Genomic DNA, 20,835 nt, shown 5'->3' on the forward strand with positions numbered 1-20,835 from the left:
ATCAGTCCTCTTGATACATTTACATACATACAACAATGAAAACGTTTTCCTAGGTACTACACTCGCTGAAATAGTGCCTACCCGGCGAACTTCCAACTTCCCGCACTCTCGACATGGACTCCCCCTTGCCCTCTCGGGATTCCCTGCATCGCTTGCTTGGTTTACATTCGTATTCAGTGGTAGTAGAAATGGCCACACGACAACTGGGGAAGTGACCTATACATCGGAACAGTTCTGCGAAATCTGAAAAATAAATACGTTTGTGTACTTTCGCAACTGCAACTTACCTCACGTTGCAGTAGCTGTTCCAGCATTCAAATAATAATAGTACTGGATGTGATTGAATAGATATGGAATCCAGATTAAGTGGTTCGTACATTGTTTATATTGGTTATGTCGAAAATAATAATCTGACTGAAAAAGAATGAAATAATTCAGTGGCCTTGTTGTTCTATATTTATCTTGCTAGGTGTTGAAATAATTGCTCAGAAGAATTAATTTTATAACACTGCAACTTTTTTTTCATCACAATGAAAAATTTTCTTTCAAACTTGAATCAATGTAATGTTTGTATTTAGACACGAGCGACAGCGAAGATGAAGCTTGCAGAGTTGGTTTTGGAGGGCAAGGCAAAACCCATGCGGTTATTGAGCCTGAAGAAAATCTAGAAGACTATGGAAGGAGGTCATTCAGCTCAGATACAGATCCCGAACCAACAATGGAAACTCAGGCACGGGGATCTGCCACTAAGGTTGAAGAATTTAAATCAGGACGTAAGCGTATCCACAGGGATAAGGAGGTGGATAAAAACAGTGCTATGTTCATCAAAAAGAGTCGAACCGAAGGTCTGGAACTTGGAGCTAATGCGGTCGACAATAAGGCTCAAAGGATGATGGCCAAAATGGGTTACAAGTCAGGTACTGGGCTGGGTAAAGCAGGCCAGGGTCGCATTGAGCCAGTGGAAATGTCAACACAACGCGGCCGTAGAGGTTTAGGTCTTCACATACCAGGATTAGACGCAGCGAGTCAACAGTGGGACCCATCTTTAGAGGAAATAAAAGTCCAAGAGGACATAGAATGGTTAACCAATAATCACTTTTCGGTACCAGATATGGATACACTACAGGATTGGCTAGGGTTTGGTCCGAAAAAATTGGACCTTGACAATGAGGTATCATTCTGCGAAGAAAATATTCTCAAAGATGTGTTGAATTCGAAATCTGTGTTCGACAGGCTTGACGGAAATGAATTACGACGAGCTCGAACAAGATCAAATCCATTTGAAACGATCCGTGGAGCATTTTTTCTGAATCGTGCAGCTGTAAAAATGGCTAATATGGACAGAGCTGCCGATTTCGTATTCACAGAACCAAAAAATTTACATCCGAATGAGCTTTTGTACTTTGCTGATGTCTGCGCTGGTCCTGGAGGTTTCAGCGAGTATGTTTTGTGGAAGAAAAAATGGAACGCCAAGGGGTTTGGTTTTACACTGAGAGGTGAAAATGATTTTAAACTTGATGAATTTTATGCAGGACCTTGTGAAACTTTTCATCCCTATTATGGGCCAAAAGACAATGGCGATGTATATGACCCTGAAAATCAGAAAGGTTTTCGTGATCTTATAATGGAAGACACTGGAGGAAAAGGATTACACTTTATGATGGCTGACGGTGGCTTTTCGGTCGAAGGCCAAGAAAATATTCAAGAAATATTGTCCAAACAGTTATACCTGTGCCAATGTCTGGTAGCATTAATGGTCTTGAAGGATGGTGGCCATTTTGTTGTCAAATTATTTGATCTATTTACTCCTTTCAGTGCCGGTCTAATATACTTGATGTATCGCTGCTTCGACCGGATTTGTATTTTTAAGCCTAATTCATCCCGCCCTGCTAATTCAGAAAGATATTTAATATGCTTGAGTAAACGGCCAGACGTTTCAGATGTAATAGAATACTTGTCTCGAGTAAATGAGCACTTGCTTCACCCCAGCAAAAGCAAAGACGACAACGATGTTTTGCAACTAGTATCACCAAGTGAGTTAGAAAACGAGAAATATTTCAAAAATTATTTAATCGAATCCAACAATACACTGGGCAGAAAACAAGTTATAGGGTTAGTCAAAATAGCTGCATTTTGCAACAATCCCACACTTACGGAACCAACTCAAGCAGATATGAGAAAGGAGTGCCTTCTGCACTGGGGTCTACCAGACAAACCTCGAACAGTACCAAGACTTGGTAACCCACAAGCACGTCTACAGGGTCTGATCACGAACAATACCCTCAACTTTCTATCTGCACCACACACCGAACTTTCTAAGTCAAATGTTGAAACAAAATTATTGACAAGTCCATTGGATTGGTTTTGCATGCCTTGTGTAACAGGCCAAGGCTCAGAAAAATCTCTGGCTACGTTTTATCTTGGTCTAGGAAGATCTAATGTATTTCGTCTAGAAAAGAACACCTGGAGACGGGAACCTGTTGCACCAGAACTGCCACCAGATACCCTTGTTTATGCAGAAATGGCTGGAGAATTGCGCAGCGAATATCGCTCACAACACAGGACACCTGCGCTCCATATTTTAGATGCATACTTACTTGGTGGCGTAGACATTAGCCAGTTACACTTGAGTGATAGGTAAGTGCCTGTTGAGGTAGCGGTAATTCACAATTCGTTTCAACGCTACATTCATATCCATTTGTTACAGATCCGCGAAAATAAAAAAATTCTGTGCTGCCCTGAGAAAACCAAGTGGACAGCATTCTATACAAGTACGTGCTAAGAATCTTTACCCATTGATCAATGGTTTGGAAGACGAATTATACTCGTGCCTGGAACTTCGCACAATGAAAAATGGGAATGAAGTGATGGCCTATGCACCCTTGATCGGCAGTAATTTGAACGAAAATATTAAAGATGACCCATATTATTTTGTGATGAATAGCATTCTATTTTTCAAAGGTACTGCGAATCCCTGGCATTGCCATGTAAGCCGATCGAGCGGACACAAGTATTATTACAATCCTAAATCAAAAGAAACAAAATATGACTATGAAAGACCAGCCGATGCCATTGCTAGCTTCTGCGAAAGTTTCTCTGAGAGACTTGTGTGGTATTGGCCACCTTCTCAGGACTTGACTAGAAACGATCTAGTAGATTTAGTCAAAGCTAAGAGTCGCCCACCATAAGATTGGATGATTGAAATATATACATTTGAAATACTTGTGATAATATATTTGAGTGTTGCAATTGATCAGTTCGAACCCTGGAGTAACGCAAAATAGTTTGAGCGTTGTACCCAAATCGATTCTTTTGTTTTAATGTTATCGCGCAAAATAGACAATGCTAGATGACTACTGTTAATCTGATCATTTGAACGCAATCGTATTGTTCATCTTACAAAAACGACTACGATGCTGAATTTATTTTTTACGTAAATTGATTGAAAAAAGGCAGCATCACATGAATGTAACTTGTATCTGGTAAGATTGACTACTTTATTTTGAGGAGTCCAAATTTATGACGTTATTGAAATTCATTAATTTGATTAATAAAAATGTGTAAAACATATATTGCAAAATTATGAAAATGACTATGAAATGAGTGAGACTTGATGTGTGATGCATAGTAGCAACTATTGGCAAATCATTCTCAATTTCAAAGGTCAAGATATTCAAATAGCTGTGCTGCTTTTAATTGTAAGGAATTGTTATTGTTATTCTACGTTTCAGTTATTTTCACGTACAGTAAAAAAGATATTTATTTTTCTCAATCAATTATATTACAAAATAAATTTGTAATTATTATTTAATATTACGCGAGTTTCTTTCAATGTTCCTGACACATTCAAATTTAACATCATCCAAAGATTACTTGTCAAACAAGAATATTTTTCGTATACCCTGTTTCTTTGCCATGGAATGTTAAAAAAACATGCAAAAAAGATGCGTTATTTAAATTGACTAAAAATATTCGAAAAATCTAAAAATTATAATAATAGTTTGATGTATTACATTCAGTTTGATCAAATAAGCAGGTTGCCTTGGGCCATTCAATTCTAACAAGATCATTTTCAATTGTCAAATGTTTTATTGGGTATTCTATTAATATTCTTGTGTTGTTTAGTAATATTGTCGCTTGAGATGAGCCAGAAAAATCATATGCAACATTCCTGCAGCTCGAAAGAGTAGAAAATGAAGCAAAGGTGGCGGTTTCAACCTTTGGTATATTTTTACAGAAAACTGTTACTTTCACTACCATTAAGTTAAAACTTGAGCTGCATACATCTAAGGATTCACCTGCAATTGGTATAATTTATTCTTGGTCAATAGATATAGATAATGGTTTGAAGCTGCAGCACCCAAAACAGGATTGGCTTGTGCTTCACACCCCAAATCTACGATGCGCTGATGTCCTATTTGTGAGTTTCCAATTGGTTTTTCATAGAGAAAAACGTGCCTTGCATGCTCTACTATAGCTACGTACGACCCATCTGCAAAAATGATGTTTTTTTCGAACAAATAATAAAGTGATGGCTTAAAAATCTGGTGCAGGCTGAGTTGAGATGAGATACTCTTAAGTACTGGAATAAATTTACAACAGGTACTAAGCTCATAACGAGACTTACTAGGGGGAGAGACGCAAAACTTTTTGTTAGTCTTGCTTGCCTCAACGTATCCAAATCCAGGGAATGTAGAAATATGCTTTAATCCCCAATGTTCATCATTACTTTCACCAGCAACCCAAACACAGCCGTCGTGATCATGTCTCAAACACAACACCTGGCCGTGTTTGACTCTTTGTGTAAACAATACTCGGTTGTTTGCACCTAAAATCACTAAATGAGTAGTCTTGTGAGAGTCGATATCAATTCTTTGGAATTGATTTTCTTTCTCTTGAATGTCACATTCTTCAAGCTGCTCTGAGTTGAATCCCAACATCGGATGCCCACCTCCAATTCCTGGCTCTTCAGTGCATAAATAGGCTAATCTGAAATGGATTCATAAAAAAATCTAAAAAACTTATGTTCAAGAATGTTTATAAAGGATAAATGATATCGCTGGAGACATACCTGCTGTGAACTTCAGCTGCTAAAGCCTCATTCGGTAAGCATTCACCGCCAGTGTCTCCTTTAATTAATTCATTCCACATTAAACCTGTCTCATTTTTGAATAAATCTATTTTTAGCGAATCTTTCTCGTGTGACCAAGTTGTTAAATCTGGATCCAATCTATGCCCACTTTCCCCAGCCATCAATATCTGATCTTCATATTTTATGACAATATTATTTGGCTTGACGTCAACTTTGATTTGACTCTTATCAATGCCATCGAAAACTTTCAACCAAACGGTAAGCGAATCTTCATCCTGAGACCAGCAGTATTTTGGAATATTAATCTCTTGATTGCCTTCTACTGGAATTTCCTTTGTCACTGATCTTAAAGAATCGTAAACAAAGGTAGCAGAGTCTTGACTCATTAAATGTAAATAATTTCCGTTTGATTCTAAATTAGCATACTCAACAGCTCCTTTCATCCTCAAGATCCTCTTTCCAATAAATTTAACATCCAGTGATGAAGGTTCTGAACCCACTGTATCAATAACTGGTAAAGAATATGTATACAAAACAACTTCAGAATGTTTCTTGCTGTCAAGTTCAGTTATGAAGCACATTACAATATTGATTATTGATTTATCTTTAACGTACACTGAATCTAAAATTATACCAGCATCTATATCGTCAAACACGAATGTTAATAACGGTCTTGAGTCATTCTTAATAATTATTTCCAAATTTTTACATCCATTAGAGCCAACTATGATGTTTTCCGAAGCAAAACTCAGGGATGGATTGTAAACCGGGGCACTGGATTCGGTTGAGATTTTGGTCAGCGTGTGTACCAACTCTAAACAACCATTTGCATCCAATTTCCATAATTCAATATCTTTGTTGACAAAATAACACTTGCCGTTGAATGGATTTTTGTACAAATGATTATGGTAAGCAAAAGACCTTGCTTCAAGCCAGGAATCTTGAGAACTACTTGGTTCAACTCGTAACACCTCTGAAATAACAGGCAGCATAGTCATATTAAGATCGAAATTTCTTCTACATTCTTCAAAAACAATTAATAATAAATGCAAAACATTTAGCCGAAACATGTTGAAAATCTGACAGCCCATATCCCATAGTGTTGAGTGCTTACCTTTCTCCAGATCTTTTTCTAGTATAAGTATTGGGTCGTCAAGAAATTGATATTTTTCGAAGTTGGGGTACATAAGACCCTTGTCAGGTCGTAGTTCTATGATATCAGGCATCGGAGCAAGCAGTTATTTGCGTCTCAAAATTGTCCATCCATTAACATCACTTGAATCTACGGCTTGATAATCCGCACCTACACTGACGTTCCGTCGTCGCGCGTCTTCAGGCGTGCTAACATTTCCTAACCTAATCTCGTTCCGCAGCGTGTACGCCGTGCCGGACTTTCCTTAGGGTTCAAATATTTGTAAGTATATAAATGAAAATAAGCGATATAATGGAAAATTTTAGGGAAAGTGCTCATTTAGATGGTTGCCTGGACGGGTTAATATCATTCAGAGAGATATCATTCCTGGATAAATTTATACAAAGCAACTTTATTCGAGGTTAGCTAATTCCCAGTTAGCATGCGATGGATTTTCAAAAGATAATTTTGTGATCTTATTGAGACTGAAAATACGGTACACTCGAAAGCTGTTCTATATTATTATGCAAGGAATACATAGTGACAGGCTATATTTCAAAATCTGCCTCGAACGGTATTTTGGAGCATACTCTTTGCTTTGGAGTGACATACGTGTCCTGACAAAAAATGGACATCATTATTCATCTTGGATTTTTCTTCACTGTATTTTCGTCCATCAGTGATCAGTTACGCACTTTTATATCTGTGATTTTTTTTCTGCATTAGAAATAAAGTAATGGATCCTGCAGAAGAAGCTATGATAGAAGATGACGATAGGGAAGCTGAAGATGATGACGACGACGACGATGCGGATGATGAAGATATGGAAGCAGAAGACGATCATGATGCAGAGAAAAAAAGTAAAATTTACTTGCCAGGACAGCCGCTAGAAAAAGGAGAAGAATTGGTAGTAGATCATTCAGCATACAGGATGTTACATCAAGCTCAAACAGGAGCTCCGTGTCTGAGCTTTGACATCATCAGGGACGACCTCGGAAACTCACGGGAGACATATCCCATGTCAATGTACATGTTAGCTGGTACGCAAGCTGCAAGAACACATGTCAATAACCTACTCGTCATGAAAATGTCTAACCTGCATGGCACTGCCCGTAACAATGAGGAATCTGACGAGTCTGATTCAGATGAAGATGACGATGAAGACGAAGCTCGAGCTCCTGTTATGACAGTTGCTTCTATAAAACATCAGGGATGTGTGAATAGAGTGAGGTAAAAGCGTTGTACCTGGCCTAATGATGTGTTTGAACTATTTTCCCTTAAGGAAAATTCTGGAGGAAGAATTGGGAGCACTGAGTTTAGTTTCCCATCTACAGGGTTTACTGTTATTTGTCACAGGTGCGCACAAGTGGGGAACAAAGTCTTTGCTGCAAGTTGGAGTGAACTGGGCCGTGTATCCCTTTGGGATTTGAACGAGCAGCTGAGAGCAGTAGACGATCCCTTGTTGCTGAGTAATTATCGTAAGCGAAATGATCAAGGCAATGATGGAGCCAAACCAATATTCACATTCAAGGGACACCTGCAAGAAGGATATGGCTTGGATTGGTGTCCTACTGAAGAAGGAACTCTGGCTTCAGGTGATTGCAAAGGCAACATTCACATCTGGCATCACAATAATAGCAGCAGTGGTGAAGACTGGCTTGTAGATCAAAGGCCTTACAATTCCCATGCTCCACATAGTGTTGAGGATCTCCAATGGTCTCCAAATGAAAGGCATGTGCTTGCCTCATGTTCCGTCGATAAAAGGTTCGATATATCCTGAAGTATACTTCATGACCATATTCTTAGTTAGTTAATTTTTATAAAATTTTTTACCAAATTATTCTCTTCAGTATTAAAATTTGGGACACAAGAGCAAATCCTCAGGCAGCTTGCATGCTGACGGCAGGAGAGGCGCACACAGCTGATGTAAACGTAATCTCGTGGAACAGAAAAGAATCACGTTTTCTGGTATCTGGTGGCGATGACGGTATTCTACACATATGGGATTTGCGACAATTCAGTCCCAATGGTACTAAACCAGTTGCAACTTTCAAACAACACACAGCACCGATAACAAGTGTAGAATGGCATCCTGGCGAAGCTACCGTCCTCGCGTCCGCTGGTGCAGATGATCAAATAGCACAATGGGATCTCTCAGTGGAAGCAGATAATATGGAAGAACAAGACAGTCAACTTGCATCGTTACCGCCTCAATTATTATTTGTACATCAGGGTCAAACTGACGTAAAGGAATTACATTGGCATCCGCAGTGCCCAGGTACTCTTGTATCTACTGCTCATTCTGGTTTTAATGTATTTCGTACGATTAGTGTATGATTTATATTCGTCTGCAATAAAGTACTGTAAAAAGATACTGCTTAAAATATTAATCGTGGACACTGTCTTAAGAATATTGTACTAAACAGAGATAACAAACCTTCTTGGTTTGCTTGATAATTTGTGTAAAGTTTTATTTTCACTAATTGATAGCATTGAAGTCAGTCATCTAGGTAAATTCGTTATATATACATGTATTTTGTGTATGTATATTAATCAAATAATTACAGGTATACAGTAAATAGATATCCGAATCTCATGCGTATTGCGTATAATACAGGTATAAATATTGACCCATTCAAGAAATAATCCCATTTCCATGGGGCCGTTGGTAGTTATGTTTATAGTCCAACGGTTGTGTAATTTCTTTTAAATAATCTGCCAAAACTAGCTCAAAAGATAATAATTTCCAATAGTAATTGGTAACGGTCTAGAATATTATTTATTGGGCTATGCATATAGCAGTGTTACTTGACTCACTGAAGTCATATCTACTTTTATAAAAGCAATAGTTTATTGTCTTCTATAAATCTGAACGAATTTTGAATCCAGGGCCAGGTGGAGGGCTGGTTAAAGTTGTCAATTGACCTGCTGGCTCTGCAGCAAATCGAGATGACACCTGAGGTCCTGGTGGTGGTTTATCTTGACCCTTCTTCAACGCATTTATTATTTTCTCTGTAGTCTCGGCAGTAAGGTCTTCCTATTGGTACGTTAATAAAGTGCAAATATTAATACTATATATTAATCATGTATAATAAAAAGGTACATTAATTTGAAGATGCAGAAAGCTTGTAGATATGAAAGGTGCTATACATACGTAATAGTCATCGTTTATTTGGAGCATTGGAGCGTTGGCACAAGCTCCCAGACATTCCACCTCAATAACTGTGAAGAGTTTATCGGCAGATGTGTGGCCAACTGCGCAATTAGCTGCTTTCGTTACGGCCTGAAGGACCTCATCAGAGCCCCGAAGCCAGCAAGGTGTGCATGTGCATACTTGTACGTGATATTTTCCTACAGGTTGCCGATTGAACATTGTGTAGAATGTGGCAACTTCGTACACGCGCATATTAGGTAGTTTCAAAATCTCTGCTACTTTGTGCATGGCTGATATAGGCAACCATCCATGTTGGCGTTGCGCCAAATCTAGCAAGGGCATCATAGCTCCGCGCTTGTGACCCTCGGGATAAATTGCCATGATTGCTTCGACACGTTTCTTATTTGCCTCGTTGAACTCGAACGGAGTATTAGGATTGTTCTCTTCAGAGTCTCGGTGCTACGACAAGTGACATTAGAATGTTTGGATAAGCAAAACCAAACATCAATCGTGTGCTACTTTCATAAAATTACAAACTTACGACGAACAAATGATCTGACAATCGTCCCGCAGACGACTGTACTCCTCTGACATTTTTTAGAGCCTTGGACAGAGAACAATTCTTTAGAAGAAATGCACGTAGGACCCAATTGGAGGTTAGGTTCTGGAATTACATAAGGAAAGTAATAAAATTTCAATAGTCTCACCAAAAGGCTGCGAGCTCTCTGCAGAGTCGCCAGCATCGTTTGTAATTATTGAACTCTTCTGCGTTTACACAAACGAGAAGACGAGTTCATATAATACCGAGTCAAATGCGAGCACTTGTACTCAGCGCAGGCATTGATGGCGCAATAGTAAGAATGCAAACGTTCTAATGCGTGCAGGCACGTACGGGAATATTAATCTCAAACTAAAGCCTGATGTACAATTTACGGGATCACAACGCTTTACGCAGGCTTTTTGAACCATTGATCTCTTCGAACCACAGCTAAGATTAAGCGTACGAAGTGCTTGTGATTGGTCAGACTACACTGATTTTATTTCGCTTTCATTGAAAATCCACCTGAACTGGTTTTCTGAATTTCCAGGAAGTTACGCTCTTGTGACTTTTTTTCCTCTGCGGTACGTAAGTTATTACTTACATCCTATTGTTAATCATTCACAAGCCGTTGAGTGAAGACTGATAACAGTCTTCACTCAACGGGTTTTATAGGAGCATAAAGTTCGTTAGTAAGTGAGTCTTAAATTGTAATTAGACCGCTTGTTGCTTGCAATAGAATTTTTAATGTGTCAGTGTTCTTCTGCGTCACGTTTTTACCCAGTATTTTCACTTGAAATTTAAAAAAGAAGATAAGTGTGTACCGGGCACATAGGACGATCGAAAATGGCATCCGGAAAGAATCAGCTTGATAATAGATCATCTAATTGTTTGCGAAAGTATCGGATATTCTTCGTATTTGGCATAGCCATATTATGTGTGCAAGTATACTTAGCTTATACCTTTTTTGCTCTGGAAAATGAAAATCGCAGGGTAATAAAATCACTAAACAACGTAAGTGTTCACATGCTAATCAATCTTCTTAATTCTTTGTTCTTTTTCTGTAATTTGTTTCTTGCTATGGTCAGTTGAAATATTTCGAATCATTGCTGAAAAGTGAGTGCACCCTAATATTTAACGATCTTATTTTCCACACAAGGATATTTTCTCGGTAGCTGAAGAAGGAGGTGGTCTCCCGAAAGGTTCTCGACAGCTTAAACTACCTCCAGACAAACTAGAGACTAATGCAATAAAAGAAGCTCATCGTAATCGAACAACCAGGGTGAAATTAGACCTAAAGTTGTTGAATTTTACACCAGATTGTGAGATAACTGGCAGAGAAGCAGTGAGTGCTATCACAAGAGCAAAATCTCAGTCTTGCAAGCAGCAAATTGCTAGTGTAACTTGCCTGAGTCAACAGGGCCTCCTTTATCCTAAGAACTTGCAATCATCTTGTCCACATTCTCCTGGTTTTCTTGATAAGCCAAAAAGCTTGGGGTGTTTCAAAGACGACAAAACGCTCCAAGTACTATCTGGTTACTATGCTGTTTATAAAGGTGAAAATTCACCTGAATACTGCGCCAAATTGTGCTTGCAGTCAGGTTACCCCTACTCGGGTGTTGAATATTCGTTAGTATATTTCTTATTTACCTTTATCAATTTATTCTTTTGGTTTAAAATGCATATTCTGTCATTTGTAAGACTCATATTCCAATTATTAAAACATCAGTTTACGTTTTATGAAAAAAACAAAAACAAAACATAATCAATAGAATGTTGCAATGGCAATTGACAGAATTCTGAGACCCATACCTCATGTGTACCACAGTAAATATTGATTATTTGCAAATGAAAACTGATCTCAATCAATATATTACAGAATCGAGTGTTTTTGTGGAATGGAGGAACCATCGCAGGTGAGACGTTTACCTGACTCAAGTTGTAATATGAAGTGTCCTGGGAATCCAAAGTTATCCTGTGGTGGTTATTTAACTATAAATGTCTTCTGGAATGGCATACAAAGTAATCCAAATAACACATGCTATCTATTGTAAATACATGAACTATAATAATTTAGTGATTTTCTGGTTTATGTATAGAAGGTGTTGGTGCAGTCTATTGAATCAAATAATGCTTAGATTTTGACCTGTAAATGGATCAATCAATATTTGACTATTTCTTTCAGGATTCAAGCCTCAAGAAGCAAGAAACTCCAGCTCCAGAAATTCGAGAGAGAAGCCTGCTCGAATAGCTTACTTGTTAACGGTGAATGGCAGAGCCAGTCGTCAGGTTAAACGTCTAATCAGTGTGCTGTATCATCCGTCACATTTCTTCTACATTCATGTTGATGCGGTAACTAAGAATAAAATAGAGTGCTAGATACCGATATACAGAGTGGAATACCTAATACTACTGTTTATGTGGCACTTATGCTATGTCTTTGGATCGCCATGGGGCCAGGTCAGCATTTTAATCAAACTGTGCATCAAGAGTTATGAATTATACTCTTGTCTAATAGATATGCTTCCAACATTTAACTTTAAAAGACATATTATTGCGTTTATAATATTTTAGAATAGAATATGAAATGTGCAGCTTTCATTATTTGTTGTCTGCTTTCGGTATCCAGCCCTCTTATTTATATATTCTGTATTATGAATAAGTTGACAAACCAAAAGATCTTGCAACTGATCTGTCGCTTTTAATTTACAAAATTTATAATTGGACGCATTTTATTACAGAGGCAAGATTACATGTATCGAGAAATGTTGGGGATTGAGAAAAAATGTAAGACTAAAAATATAAGAGTAGCAAGAGGGGTTGGCCTGCGACATGCGAGCATTTGGGGTGGCGCAAGCCTCTTGAAAACTCTCTTGAGTTCAGCAAACGAGATTTTGGCTCAAGATCACAATTGGGATTTTCTTGTGAATTTATCAGAATCAGATTTTCCAGTTAAAAGCAATGCTCGGCTTACTGAGTTCCTCACTTTGAATAAAGGAATGAATTTTGTCAAGTCACACGGCAGAGAAGTACAGCGCTTCATCACTAAGCAAGGACTAGACAAAAGCTTTGTTGAATGCGAAGCACGAATGTGGCGAATTGGTGATCGCAAATTACCGACAGGTATTAAATCATGTTGAATGTTATAATTATTATTACAATTATCAGCTAATTAAAATCACATGTCTATTACTCACAAATAGGCTGAATCCAACATATGCACTTACCAAATCTTTGCTTAGTAGTCTAGTCAACGACTAATAATAAATATTTTCTGTCTGACTGATAGGTATTCAAATCGATGGAGGAAGTGATTGGGTGGCGCTAAGTCGAGATTTCGTTGAGTATGTTGCTAATCCAGTACCAGACCCTCTAGTATCTGGATTGCTAAAAGTATTCCAATACACTTTGTTACCTGCAGAATCATTTTTTCATACTGCACTGCGGAATTCACGATTTTGTGATACGTACATTGACAACAATCTTCATGTCACTAATTGGAAACGAAAATTGGGCTGTAAATGTCAGTACAGAGCTATAGTAGACTGGTGCGGTTGTAGTCCGAATGACTTCAAATCAGAAGATTTTGGACGGATAAAAAGCACAGCAGATCGAAATTTATTCTTTGCCAGAAAATTTGAGCCAACAATCGATCAAAGAATTGTAGACCGTACTGAGGAATGGATATATCCATCGAAAATTAACAAAACTCAGAAACTGAAGGGTTACGATGCATACTGGCAAAGCTTGTACCATTATGCGGATCTCAGTCCGATGGCGGATGACACACTGTTAACAATATCAGATTCTTTAGCTCGTCTCACCTACAAAAATTTGAAAATTGAAGACTACATTTTCAGTCAAATCAAGTTACTCGAGGCCACAGCTTATTTTCGATCAAACAGTTTCATTGGGATATTGATTCGATGTAATGCAAATACCAATGACTTAGAAAATTTAGAATCTTCAACATTTCAAAACGAATTTCCAGAGCAAGTCGAATCCTTGATTTCTCTAAAGCAGAACATTACTATAACGAAATCATGGAAAAATCGAATACGTACCCTGGCTGTTAGCACAGACTATGATCAAAAAGAACAGCGGTTCAGAAACTTAGTCGCAGCAATGAGTGTACTATCATCTCCTGTCCTAGCATATGAACTAGTTCCAGGATTTACAGCTCTACGAAATTTGTCAGTTTTGTGGGTTGATCCCTATGGCCGATTGGCAGATATGGGTCAACTACAGATGGAAGACACATTATTGGTGAGCAGTAAATAATTTTTTTCTCTCTCAATCGTTAAAAGATGGTACAATTACAGTTCTCAAATGTATTTAACCAATTTCCAGTTCGGTCACATAAAACCTCAACTTGGAGAGCCGCTGGCCATTGGCACTTGGCATGTGCTCTTAATGGCAGACTCAGATTTAGTAGCAAAACTCAATTTCCTTGTAGTACCATTAGCGTATTGGAGAAATCAAAAGATCAGTCTACGAAAAGCTAAAGAATTACATAATGGCTCTTTAGCACCATACCAAGTAACTGAGAACATAAATCACTGGTGGACAACTTATTTAGGTACTCCTACCGTAAATTCTAGTACTACAGAACAGAGAATCGGTTTGGAGCTTGAACGGTGGATAGATGCTCTGGTGTCTGAATATTATGAGATAAAAAACACATGCTGGACGGTGGAAATGCCGGAAGTTCGGGGAAAACTTGAGAAATGCTCTGAGACTAGTTGGAGCTCGCTAAGTCCTGATTATAAAGCTGATGTACGCAACTTGTGCTAAGAAATTAACCAATTATGTGCCATTGCCCACTCCTATTCATAAATTTCATTACTCAATCATTTGTATAATCATCTCTTAGATATTTTTATAATGACCAAGACTGTATATATGTATACATCGTTGTATTTGTATTTAAAAAAAATATATTATATGTGCCCCTTTTAATTTTTCTGAATTTCTTTTATTTTCATTTGTAAGCGATAAGGGTATAAAATTCTTATCTTGTCACGTCATATCAAGGTCATAGATTGCAATATTTGGTCTTCCGATTAATGGGAATGTCTACGAAGGTGGAATATACGCTTCAACGTTTCAAGTTTTCAACATATTTTCAACGGCAGCGCTCAAAATACCGCTCACTTGTAACGAGCGATATATCGAAGTGCGAGTGCATAGGGACCTTCGGGCGTGTAACACAACTGAACACAACGTGATAGCTGCCTTCGGTGCTCTCTGTCTTTTGACTTTCTGGTAAGTTTATCGCAAGATGTCGGGGGATGTTTTGCGCGACGAGCCGCTACTATGCTCTCGGTCGAAATGACTTGCTTATCGTGGCGAGATGTTGTAAAATTCCGGCTTAAATTTAGTTCAAAAGTATTTTAAACGTCAGACAAGTGTTGTTTAGTGTTATCTAAATATTATCCAGTGAGTTTCGCGTTTGTAAAGTCACGAAGTAAAAACCAGTACACAAAGGATCTCGTGCAGTGATTGGTCTGGCAGCTTCTACGTCTCGTTGATAAACTTTTGTCTCTTTATCTATTCATTTTACTACGTTGATTATACCACTGCGGAATTTCTCCAAGCCGGAAAAGTCTTAGAACAACGCTAAAATACTCCCCCGAACAAAATTTCTCACGATTCAAACGAAAACGCGTTTCAAAGTCGATAAAGAATGGGTGCAAAAGCCAGCACAGTCGCACAGTCTGGGAACGGGCAATCCTCGGGAGCCAACGAAATGCAGGGGTTCTCAATACTCCGTTCGTTGCCCGGGGTCATACAGCAGAGTCAATCACAGGCGTCGCGAGGCGACAGCAGACAAAGGGCCAGGTCGTTGAGTTCGGTACCAGATTTAACCTCCGGGGAACAAGGGATGGCTTCCTCGGTTGGCGTCAGCGTCGGCCAGGCGCTGGGGATTCCTCAGCTCGACTCCGACGATACGGACGACGACGGCGGGCGGGTTTACGCCGCTCATAGTCTACCCTCCCACATTTGGTCCCTAAACGGTGAGTGAGAACAATACGGGTTCATACGTGCGTGGTGCGACGGCTCTCCGTGAAAGCCTTGAGTAAACTCACCTTCTATTCACATACGCAGTCATTTACGCAACAGTTCTGTCAGTTGGCCAAAGTGAGGTTATAGACGTCATCGTGACACCTGACTTTACACACGGGGCGCGCTTTGTTTTGGCGCGTGTTGTCGAGGTGGTTGGCCTGGTAACCGTATAATCAATGACAGCTCGTGAAGGCTAACGTAAATTTTTGAATTCTAAAGAAACGTCAGTTTCCCTTGGTCCATCACCTTAAAAATTTTCGAGTCCACTTGAGAGAAAAAAAATCCTTCAGTAATGGGTTAGGTTAGGATTAATATGGGAATAACCGTGAGCTCGTGTTTAAACGAGACTGAGACCGAGGTAGTTCCTGTAAACCGGGTTAGAAGGGTGTTTTACGGTATACTAGCTGGTTTCAAAAATTCAGGGAACGTATCGTGAAGACTTGACCTAATAGATTGTCTTTTCCTAAAGGTTTAAAGTGTCCTGTATGCTCCAAGTTCATCCTTCCCGATGATATAGAGTGCCACCTGGTCATGTGCCTAACCAAACCTCGCCTAAACTATAATGGTGAGTATTATTAAAGAAGCAGATAAAAAACCCAGGTCATGAATCTTAATTTGTTTTTCAACTTTTGCAGAGGATGTTTTGGCAGATCAAAAAGGTGAATGTGTCATTTGCCTGGAGGAGTTACAGCCTGGAGATGTAATCGCCCGTTTGCCTTGCCTATGCATATATCATAAAAAGTATGTTTGTTTATTGGGTTGCTTGGGGTATGAGCAGCGCTAGTAAGGAGAGTCTTTGACGAGTGCTAATAATAACACTTGGCATTTGATTTTATTCACCGTAGCTGCATCGACAGATGGTTTCAAGTGAATCGCAGCTGTCCCGAACATCCCGGTGACTGATTCGCACTGGTGAAGTTTGAGGTAAAAAATCATTGGAACAATTTGTGGCCCTTGGGACACTTGCCAAAGGGACGAAGTGGAGCTGATGCAAATGAAGAATTGAAAAGGAAGAAATTATATATAAATAAATAATGAATTAAAAAAACTAGTCAAGGTGACCGCTAGTCCGCAATGGTGGTTCGTGTATGGTGAATGGTGAATGGTGATCGGTCGACTTAAGAAAGCGCAATTGAATTGAACATAAGGACAAAATAATTGAATTCTTAGTTGGTTATTGATAGACTAAAGGGACTTACAAATCGCCATAAGATTCAACGATACAATGCTATTACCTATACGTATCTATAATTAATCGATTATTACTCTATTGCTTATTATCCATTGTACCATATTTATAAATTTTACTTAGTTTTATCTCTTGAAATCTATTTGGAATTAAGTAAAGCGTTCTTTGGCGAAGGCCGTGCAGCGGCCAGGGTGGTAATAGAGGGAAAAGGGAGCAAGATGAAGATTAAAGGGAGGGAGACAGGACCTATATACATATAACAGGTGAGCACTACCTTATATAAATAAGTTGAAATCTGCTTTTAATGATTTTTATTAATGTAAGATGATAAAATGTATTGTTTTTTGTTGTTTGTTGAGGGATGTGCACTAGAAAGGATATTTTTGATACTTTCATAAAGGGAAGAAGGAACAGGATGTATAGAATTTTAAAAAGCAGAGGACTTATCTTAACAATGTTGACGCTATAGCAAAAACGTAATAAAGGGTCTGATTCAACCTTCCTCATTGAAATCGATCGATATACAATTACGTATCGCAAGATAGGCTTGTATTTTTACTAAAGTAACGTAAATAAGATTGTTGATGTTATGAACAGTAAATGAAAAAAAAAAAATAAGTATTTACACTCGCAATTCGACGGAATTTATTTCACGGTCAAGTAATGGTACAACATGTGTACAATATTACGTCACTAAGCCCAAGGTCGCATTGTATTCACAATATATTGTACGGACATGATATTAGAACGTGACGAAGTCAACGTACGAAACATAGACGGGGGCGAAACGAATACAAGGTGATCGGCCTACCGCAAACTAAAAGCAATGAAGCTTACACCCAAAGCTGCTATTAAAATAGTTTTAACGCTGCAAATTAATAAAACACCCGTACGCAGTTGTTACGCATCATTCACTGATGTCTGAATTCTGTAATGGATATTTGGACATCAGCATGAGCCACGTGATTCGAGGTCATTCGCGGTCGTGGTCAGCCTGGCCAACTTTTTAGTATCAAAAATGAAAGTAACTACCTTCGAGCTTTCAAATCTTTGAGGTTAGAACGAAACGAATGCCCACATCGAGAGACGTCGGTGAGATACGAAACTGCGGCTTATCCGCAATTAGTACGCACATTTATTAACATCCAAGCATATCAACAGCTAGGAAATTAATCCCAGTGATTATAATTAACTCAATGAAAGTGTATCAGAAGTGATTTTGCATCGATAATGTTAGTTTCGCGTATTCCGATGAGAGCAATGCGGGTGTACGGTATGGCCGATCTGGCCGTTTGACAAATATTTTCTATAATTTATGGGGTGTTTTGGTGGGTTTACGGGATAAAATGGTGAAGGAAAAACCAAATTCCATCCGTATATACGACTCAGAGGGCTACAGGCGGCGGGCTGCTTGTATCTGCGTGAAGAATGACCTCGAGGAAGAGGTAGGCCATCAAGCTCTGCTTCTACATATTATTATTAGCCGCATCTCCGTCCCCTTTACTCAACGCGCATTATACAAGTATTCCTTGCTCATTAGGACCACAAATATTTCTCGCGACAAAATTCCAATACGCTTCTACCATTGCTTTCTATTACGTAAATTTTGCCTTAAAGAAAAGAAGCTTCACTCATCACCCTACAATGTACTAAATCTTGTTATCAACTGTTTGAAGATTGCACGTATCTATTTCTGTCTCGTATGAGACTTGTGTACAATGTATTATTATACTGGACTCGGTAATTCTGCGCAATCTTTTAATTGTTGTTGAACATATCTATTGTAATATATTCTTCCGAAATTCGGTATTCGGTTTCTTCCATTTTGGTGTCTACCGATACTAATTTATTTTTCACCAATGGGAAATGGGCTATCGCATATATTACGGGTTCGGATTGTACTGTGCAGGTACTCTTGGTAACGTCGAGCCGAAGGCCTGACAATTGGATAGTGCCGGGAGGAGGAGTAGAGCCCGAAGAAGAACCAGCAGTTACGGCGCTACGTGAAGTCAGAGAAGAAGCTGGTGTGCTTGGACACTTGGGCAGATGCCTCGGCATTTTTGAGGTGATTCAGATTTGTTCATTAGCAAGTTATTCCTCAAACTACTGCTATCGATGCTAAATTCCATTCATTTACAAGAATTATTAAAAAATTCATACGTTTTAACGTATATGCACCACCTAATTATCATATGATGATAAGAAATTACTCACAAGTAAATGTTGTGAATAAATTTATTGGTTTCAAAATGAATATTTGAAATCATTTGCTGCAGTAAAAGAAAATGTATTTGGAATTGGGTTTTGGTGTATAATATTAATTTTCTAAGAACATATAATGACTCAGTAGAAAACTGGTCAGTCTGTTCAGAATGAAGCTGTAATATTTTGGTGCAAACTCACCAGAGGTTTGCAGGCTCTGTTTAGATAAATAAGTACATACGTCGCACCCATAATCTGGCAGTTGAAAAATGTTTATAATCCATTGGTTATAATCAATCATCTAATGTTCCAGATATTTATTATTGAAAACATGTGGAAATAATTCTCTTTCTATACTACATTTTCTTATCTCACAGTCGAATATGACATATTTGTAGGATACGACAAAACTATGTAATTAAGTAAAAATGCAAGTCAGTGCCAGTAAAATCGTTAAAAATATAAAGATTTGTCATGTTGCTATGTGAGCCATCTATTCATATTGTCGTTAAAAATTGTTTTGAAACGTACCAGCCTACTGTTACAATGTGATTAGAGAAAGGGAATTTAAACGTTCACAAAAGGAATTGAAAGTTAATTTTGCTCAATCGCGTATATATATGTGTATATGTATGTATATATATATATGTATTGTTGACAGAACGTGGAACATAAGCATAGAACGCAGGTGTGGGTGATGCGAGTCACCGAAGAATTGCCGGAGTGGGAAGATTCAAGAGCTATTGGTCGAAAGCGAAAATGGTTCTCAATCTCGGAGGCCCTAGTCCAGCTGGCTCAGCACAAACCTGTTCAACGCTCTTACCTGCACTGTCTTCACAATACCAATCCTCACTGCAACAACACCAATTCTCCACATCATCAACACACCGCCTCTATACAATTGATGAACAACTCAACCACCAATCCTCATATTAACAAGCACAGCTAATACCAATTACGACCCATCCATCCAATACCCAAATTCCATTCAATTTGCTACTACCGTATCGAACCTCTACCAGAACAATAATTGCTGTGTTTTATACATTAACCTATGATAATTACTTAATACTGTTGTTAATTAATATAGATTGTTGATAAACTGTTCCGCAAAGGAATCACATTCATTTTCTAGTTATTCTCATTACTTTTTTAATATTATTTTCTCAGCTTACACCATCAAAAAGCCGCTATTGTATAATATGGTCGTAATTGGTAGATGGTGACTATTGTAAAGTCAAAACCAATGTAGAGCAATTCGTTTTTCCAAAATATTGGAATGGACTGAGTAAATATTTTTTAACTCTGGTTTTGTTGTATAAGATCGTTTAGTCTCGACTTGTACGAGCTGTGGTAAATATTTGAAATAAATGATTATAGCAATTAGACAGAGTAAGTAGTTAGTTTTAAATATTGAATCATGGATACTTAATTTTGAATTATAAAATTATTTTTAACCTCT

At 38.3% G+C, this 20,835-nt stretch overlaps 7 protein-coding genes across 13 annotated transcripts; 5 read left to right on the forward strand and 2 right to left on the reverse strand.

Moving 5' to 3' along the window:
• Positions 1-3,543, forward strand: LOC124416348 (cap-specific mRNA (nucleoside-2'-O-)-methyltransferase 1). Its single transcript, XM_046897308.1, has 3 exons — positions 1-369; positions 579-2,637; positions 2,708-3,543. Exons 1-3 carry the CDS (start codon positions 351-353, stop codon positions 3,186-3,188), a joined length of 2,559 nt encoding a protein of 852 aa, XP_046753264.1. The 5' UTR covers positions 1-350; the 3' UTR covers positions 3,189-3,543.
• A 40-nt stretch (positions 3,544-3,583) lies between these two features.
• On the reverse strand, positions 3,584-6,338 carry LOC124416350 (nudC domain-containing protein 1). 2 transcript variants are annotated; one of them, XR_006930760.1, is made up of 5 exons: positions 6,207-6,338; positions 5,072-6,065; positions 4,628-4,989; positions 4,214-4,492; positions 3,584-3,960 (listed from the first exon to the last, which is right to left on the reverse strand). XR_006930760.1 is itself a non-coding variant. In XM_046897311.1 (4 exons), the coding sequence occupies exons 1-4, from the start codon at positions 6,316-6,318 to the stop codon at positions 4,287-4,289; spliced, it is 1,674 nt and encodes a 557-aa protein (XP_046753267.1). In that variant the 5' UTR covers positions 6,319-6,338; the 3' UTR covers positions 4,052-4,286. The 2 variants fall into 2 exon arrangements, 1 of the variants encoding a protein (XP_046753267.1); XM_046897311.1 differs by lacking the exon at positions 3,584-3,960 and having other exon boundaries at positions 4,052-4,492.
• Positions 6,339-6,379: 41 nt separating this feature from the next.
• LOC124416351 (glutamate-rich WD repeat-containing protein 1) lies at positions 6,380-8,596 on the forward strand. Of its 3 annotated transcripts, XM_046897313.1 has the most exons (5): positions 6,455-6,505; positions 6,583-6,648; positions 6,957-7,454; positions 7,581-7,988; positions 8,075-8,596. In XM_046897313.1, exons 3-5 carry the CDS (start codon positions 6,961-6,963, stop codon positions 8,559-8,561), a joined length of 1,389 nt encoding a protein of 462 aa, XP_046753269.1. In that variant the 5' UTR covers positions 6,455-6,505; positions 6,583-6,648; positions 6,957-6,960; the 3' UTR covers positions 8,562-8,596. The 3 variants fall into 3 exon arrangements, with proteins under 3 accessions (XP_046753268.1, XP_046753270.1, XP_046753269.1); XM_046897312.1 differs by lacking the exon at positions 6,583-6,648 and having other exon boundaries at positions 6,380-6,506; positions 6,959-7,454; XM_046897314.1 differs by lacking the exon at positions 6,583-6,648 and having other exon boundaries at positions 6,385-6,506; positions 6,951-7,454.
• Positions 8,597-8,977: 381 nt separating this feature from the next.
• Positions 8,978-10,256, reverse strand: LOC124416352 (NADH dehydrogenase [ubiquinone] flavoprotein 2, mitochondrial). Of its 2 annotated transcripts, none has more exons than XM_046897315.1 (4): positions 10,086-10,256; positions 9,920-10,000; positions 9,379-9,837; positions 8,978-9,261 (listed from the first exon to the last, which is right to left on the reverse strand). In XM_046897315.1, the coding sequence occupies exons 1-4, from the start codon at positions 10,119-10,121 to the stop codon at positions 9,085-9,087; spliced, it is 753 nt and encodes a 250-aa protein (XP_046753271.1). In that variant the 5' UTR covers positions 10,122-10,256; the 3' UTR covers positions 8,978-9,084. The 2 variants fall into 2 exon arrangements, with proteins under 2 accessions (XP_046753271.1, XP_046753272.1); XM_046897316.1 differs by having other exon boundaries at positions 9,920-9,982; positions 10,086-10,255.
• Positions 10,257-10,528: 272 nt separating this feature from the next.
• On the forward strand, positions 10,529-14,875 carry LOC124416346 (xylosyltransferase oxt). 2 transcript variants are annotated; one of them, XM_046897306.1, is made up of 7 exons: positions 10,529-10,930; positions 11,076-11,545; positions 11,796-11,938; positions 12,102-12,268; positions 12,658-13,039; positions 13,206-14,182; positions 14,267-14,875. In XM_046897306.1, the coding sequence occupies exons 1-7, from the start codon at positions 10,763-10,765 to the stop codon at positions 14,708-14,710; spliced, it is 2,751 nt and encodes a 916-aa protein (XP_046753262.1). In that variant the 5' UTR covers positions 10,529-10,762; the 3' UTR covers positions 14,711-14,875. The 2 variants fall into 2 exon arrangements, with proteins under 2 accessions (XP_046753262.1, XP_046753263.1); XM_046897307.1 differs by lacking the exon at positions 10,529-10,930 and having other exon boundaries at positions 11,313-11,472; positions 11,796-11,832.
• Positions 14,876-15,173: 298 nt separating this feature from the next.
• LOC124416601 (E3 ubiquitin-protein ligase ZNRF2) lies at positions 15,174-17,668 on the forward strand. 2 transcript variants are annotated; one of them, XR_006930784.1, is made up of 5 exons: positions 15,174-15,933; positions 16,452-16,547; positions 16,618-16,723; positions 16,828-17,434; positions 17,531-17,668. XR_006930784.1 is itself a non-coding variant. In XM_046897822.1 (4 exons), exons 1-4 carry the CDS (start codon positions 15,603-15,605, stop codon positions 16,883-16,885), a joined length of 591 nt encoding a protein of 196 aa, XP_046753778.1. In that variant the 5' UTR covers positions 15,174-15,602; the 3' UTR covers positions 16,886-17,668. The 2 variants fall into 2 exon arrangements, 1 of the variants encoding a protein (XP_046753778.1); XM_046897822.1 differs by having other exon boundaries at positions 16,828-17,668.
• A 227-nt stretch (positions 17,669-17,895) lies between these two features.
• Positions 17,896-20,756, forward strand: LOC124416602 (diphosphoinositol polyphosphate phosphohydrolase 1). Its single transcript, XM_046897823.1, has 3 exons — positions 17,896-18,616; positions 19,081-19,236; positions 20,035-20,756. Exons 1-3 carry the CDS (start codon positions 18,518-18,520, stop codon positions 20,320-20,322), a joined length of 543 nt encoding a protein of 180 aa, XP_046753779.1. The 5' UTR covers positions 17,896-18,517; the 3' UTR covers positions 20,323-20,756.
• The last annotated feature ends 79 nt before the right edge of the window (positions 20,757-20,835 follow it).

This window comes from Diprion similis, chromosome 2, assembly GCF_021155765.1.
Source record: "Diprion similis isolate iyDipSimi1 chromosome 2, iyDipSimi1.1, whole genome shotgun sequence".
Taxonomy (NCBI): domain Eukaryota; kingdom Metazoa; phylum Arthropoda; class Insecta; order Hymenoptera; family Diprionidae; genus Diprion; species Diprion similis.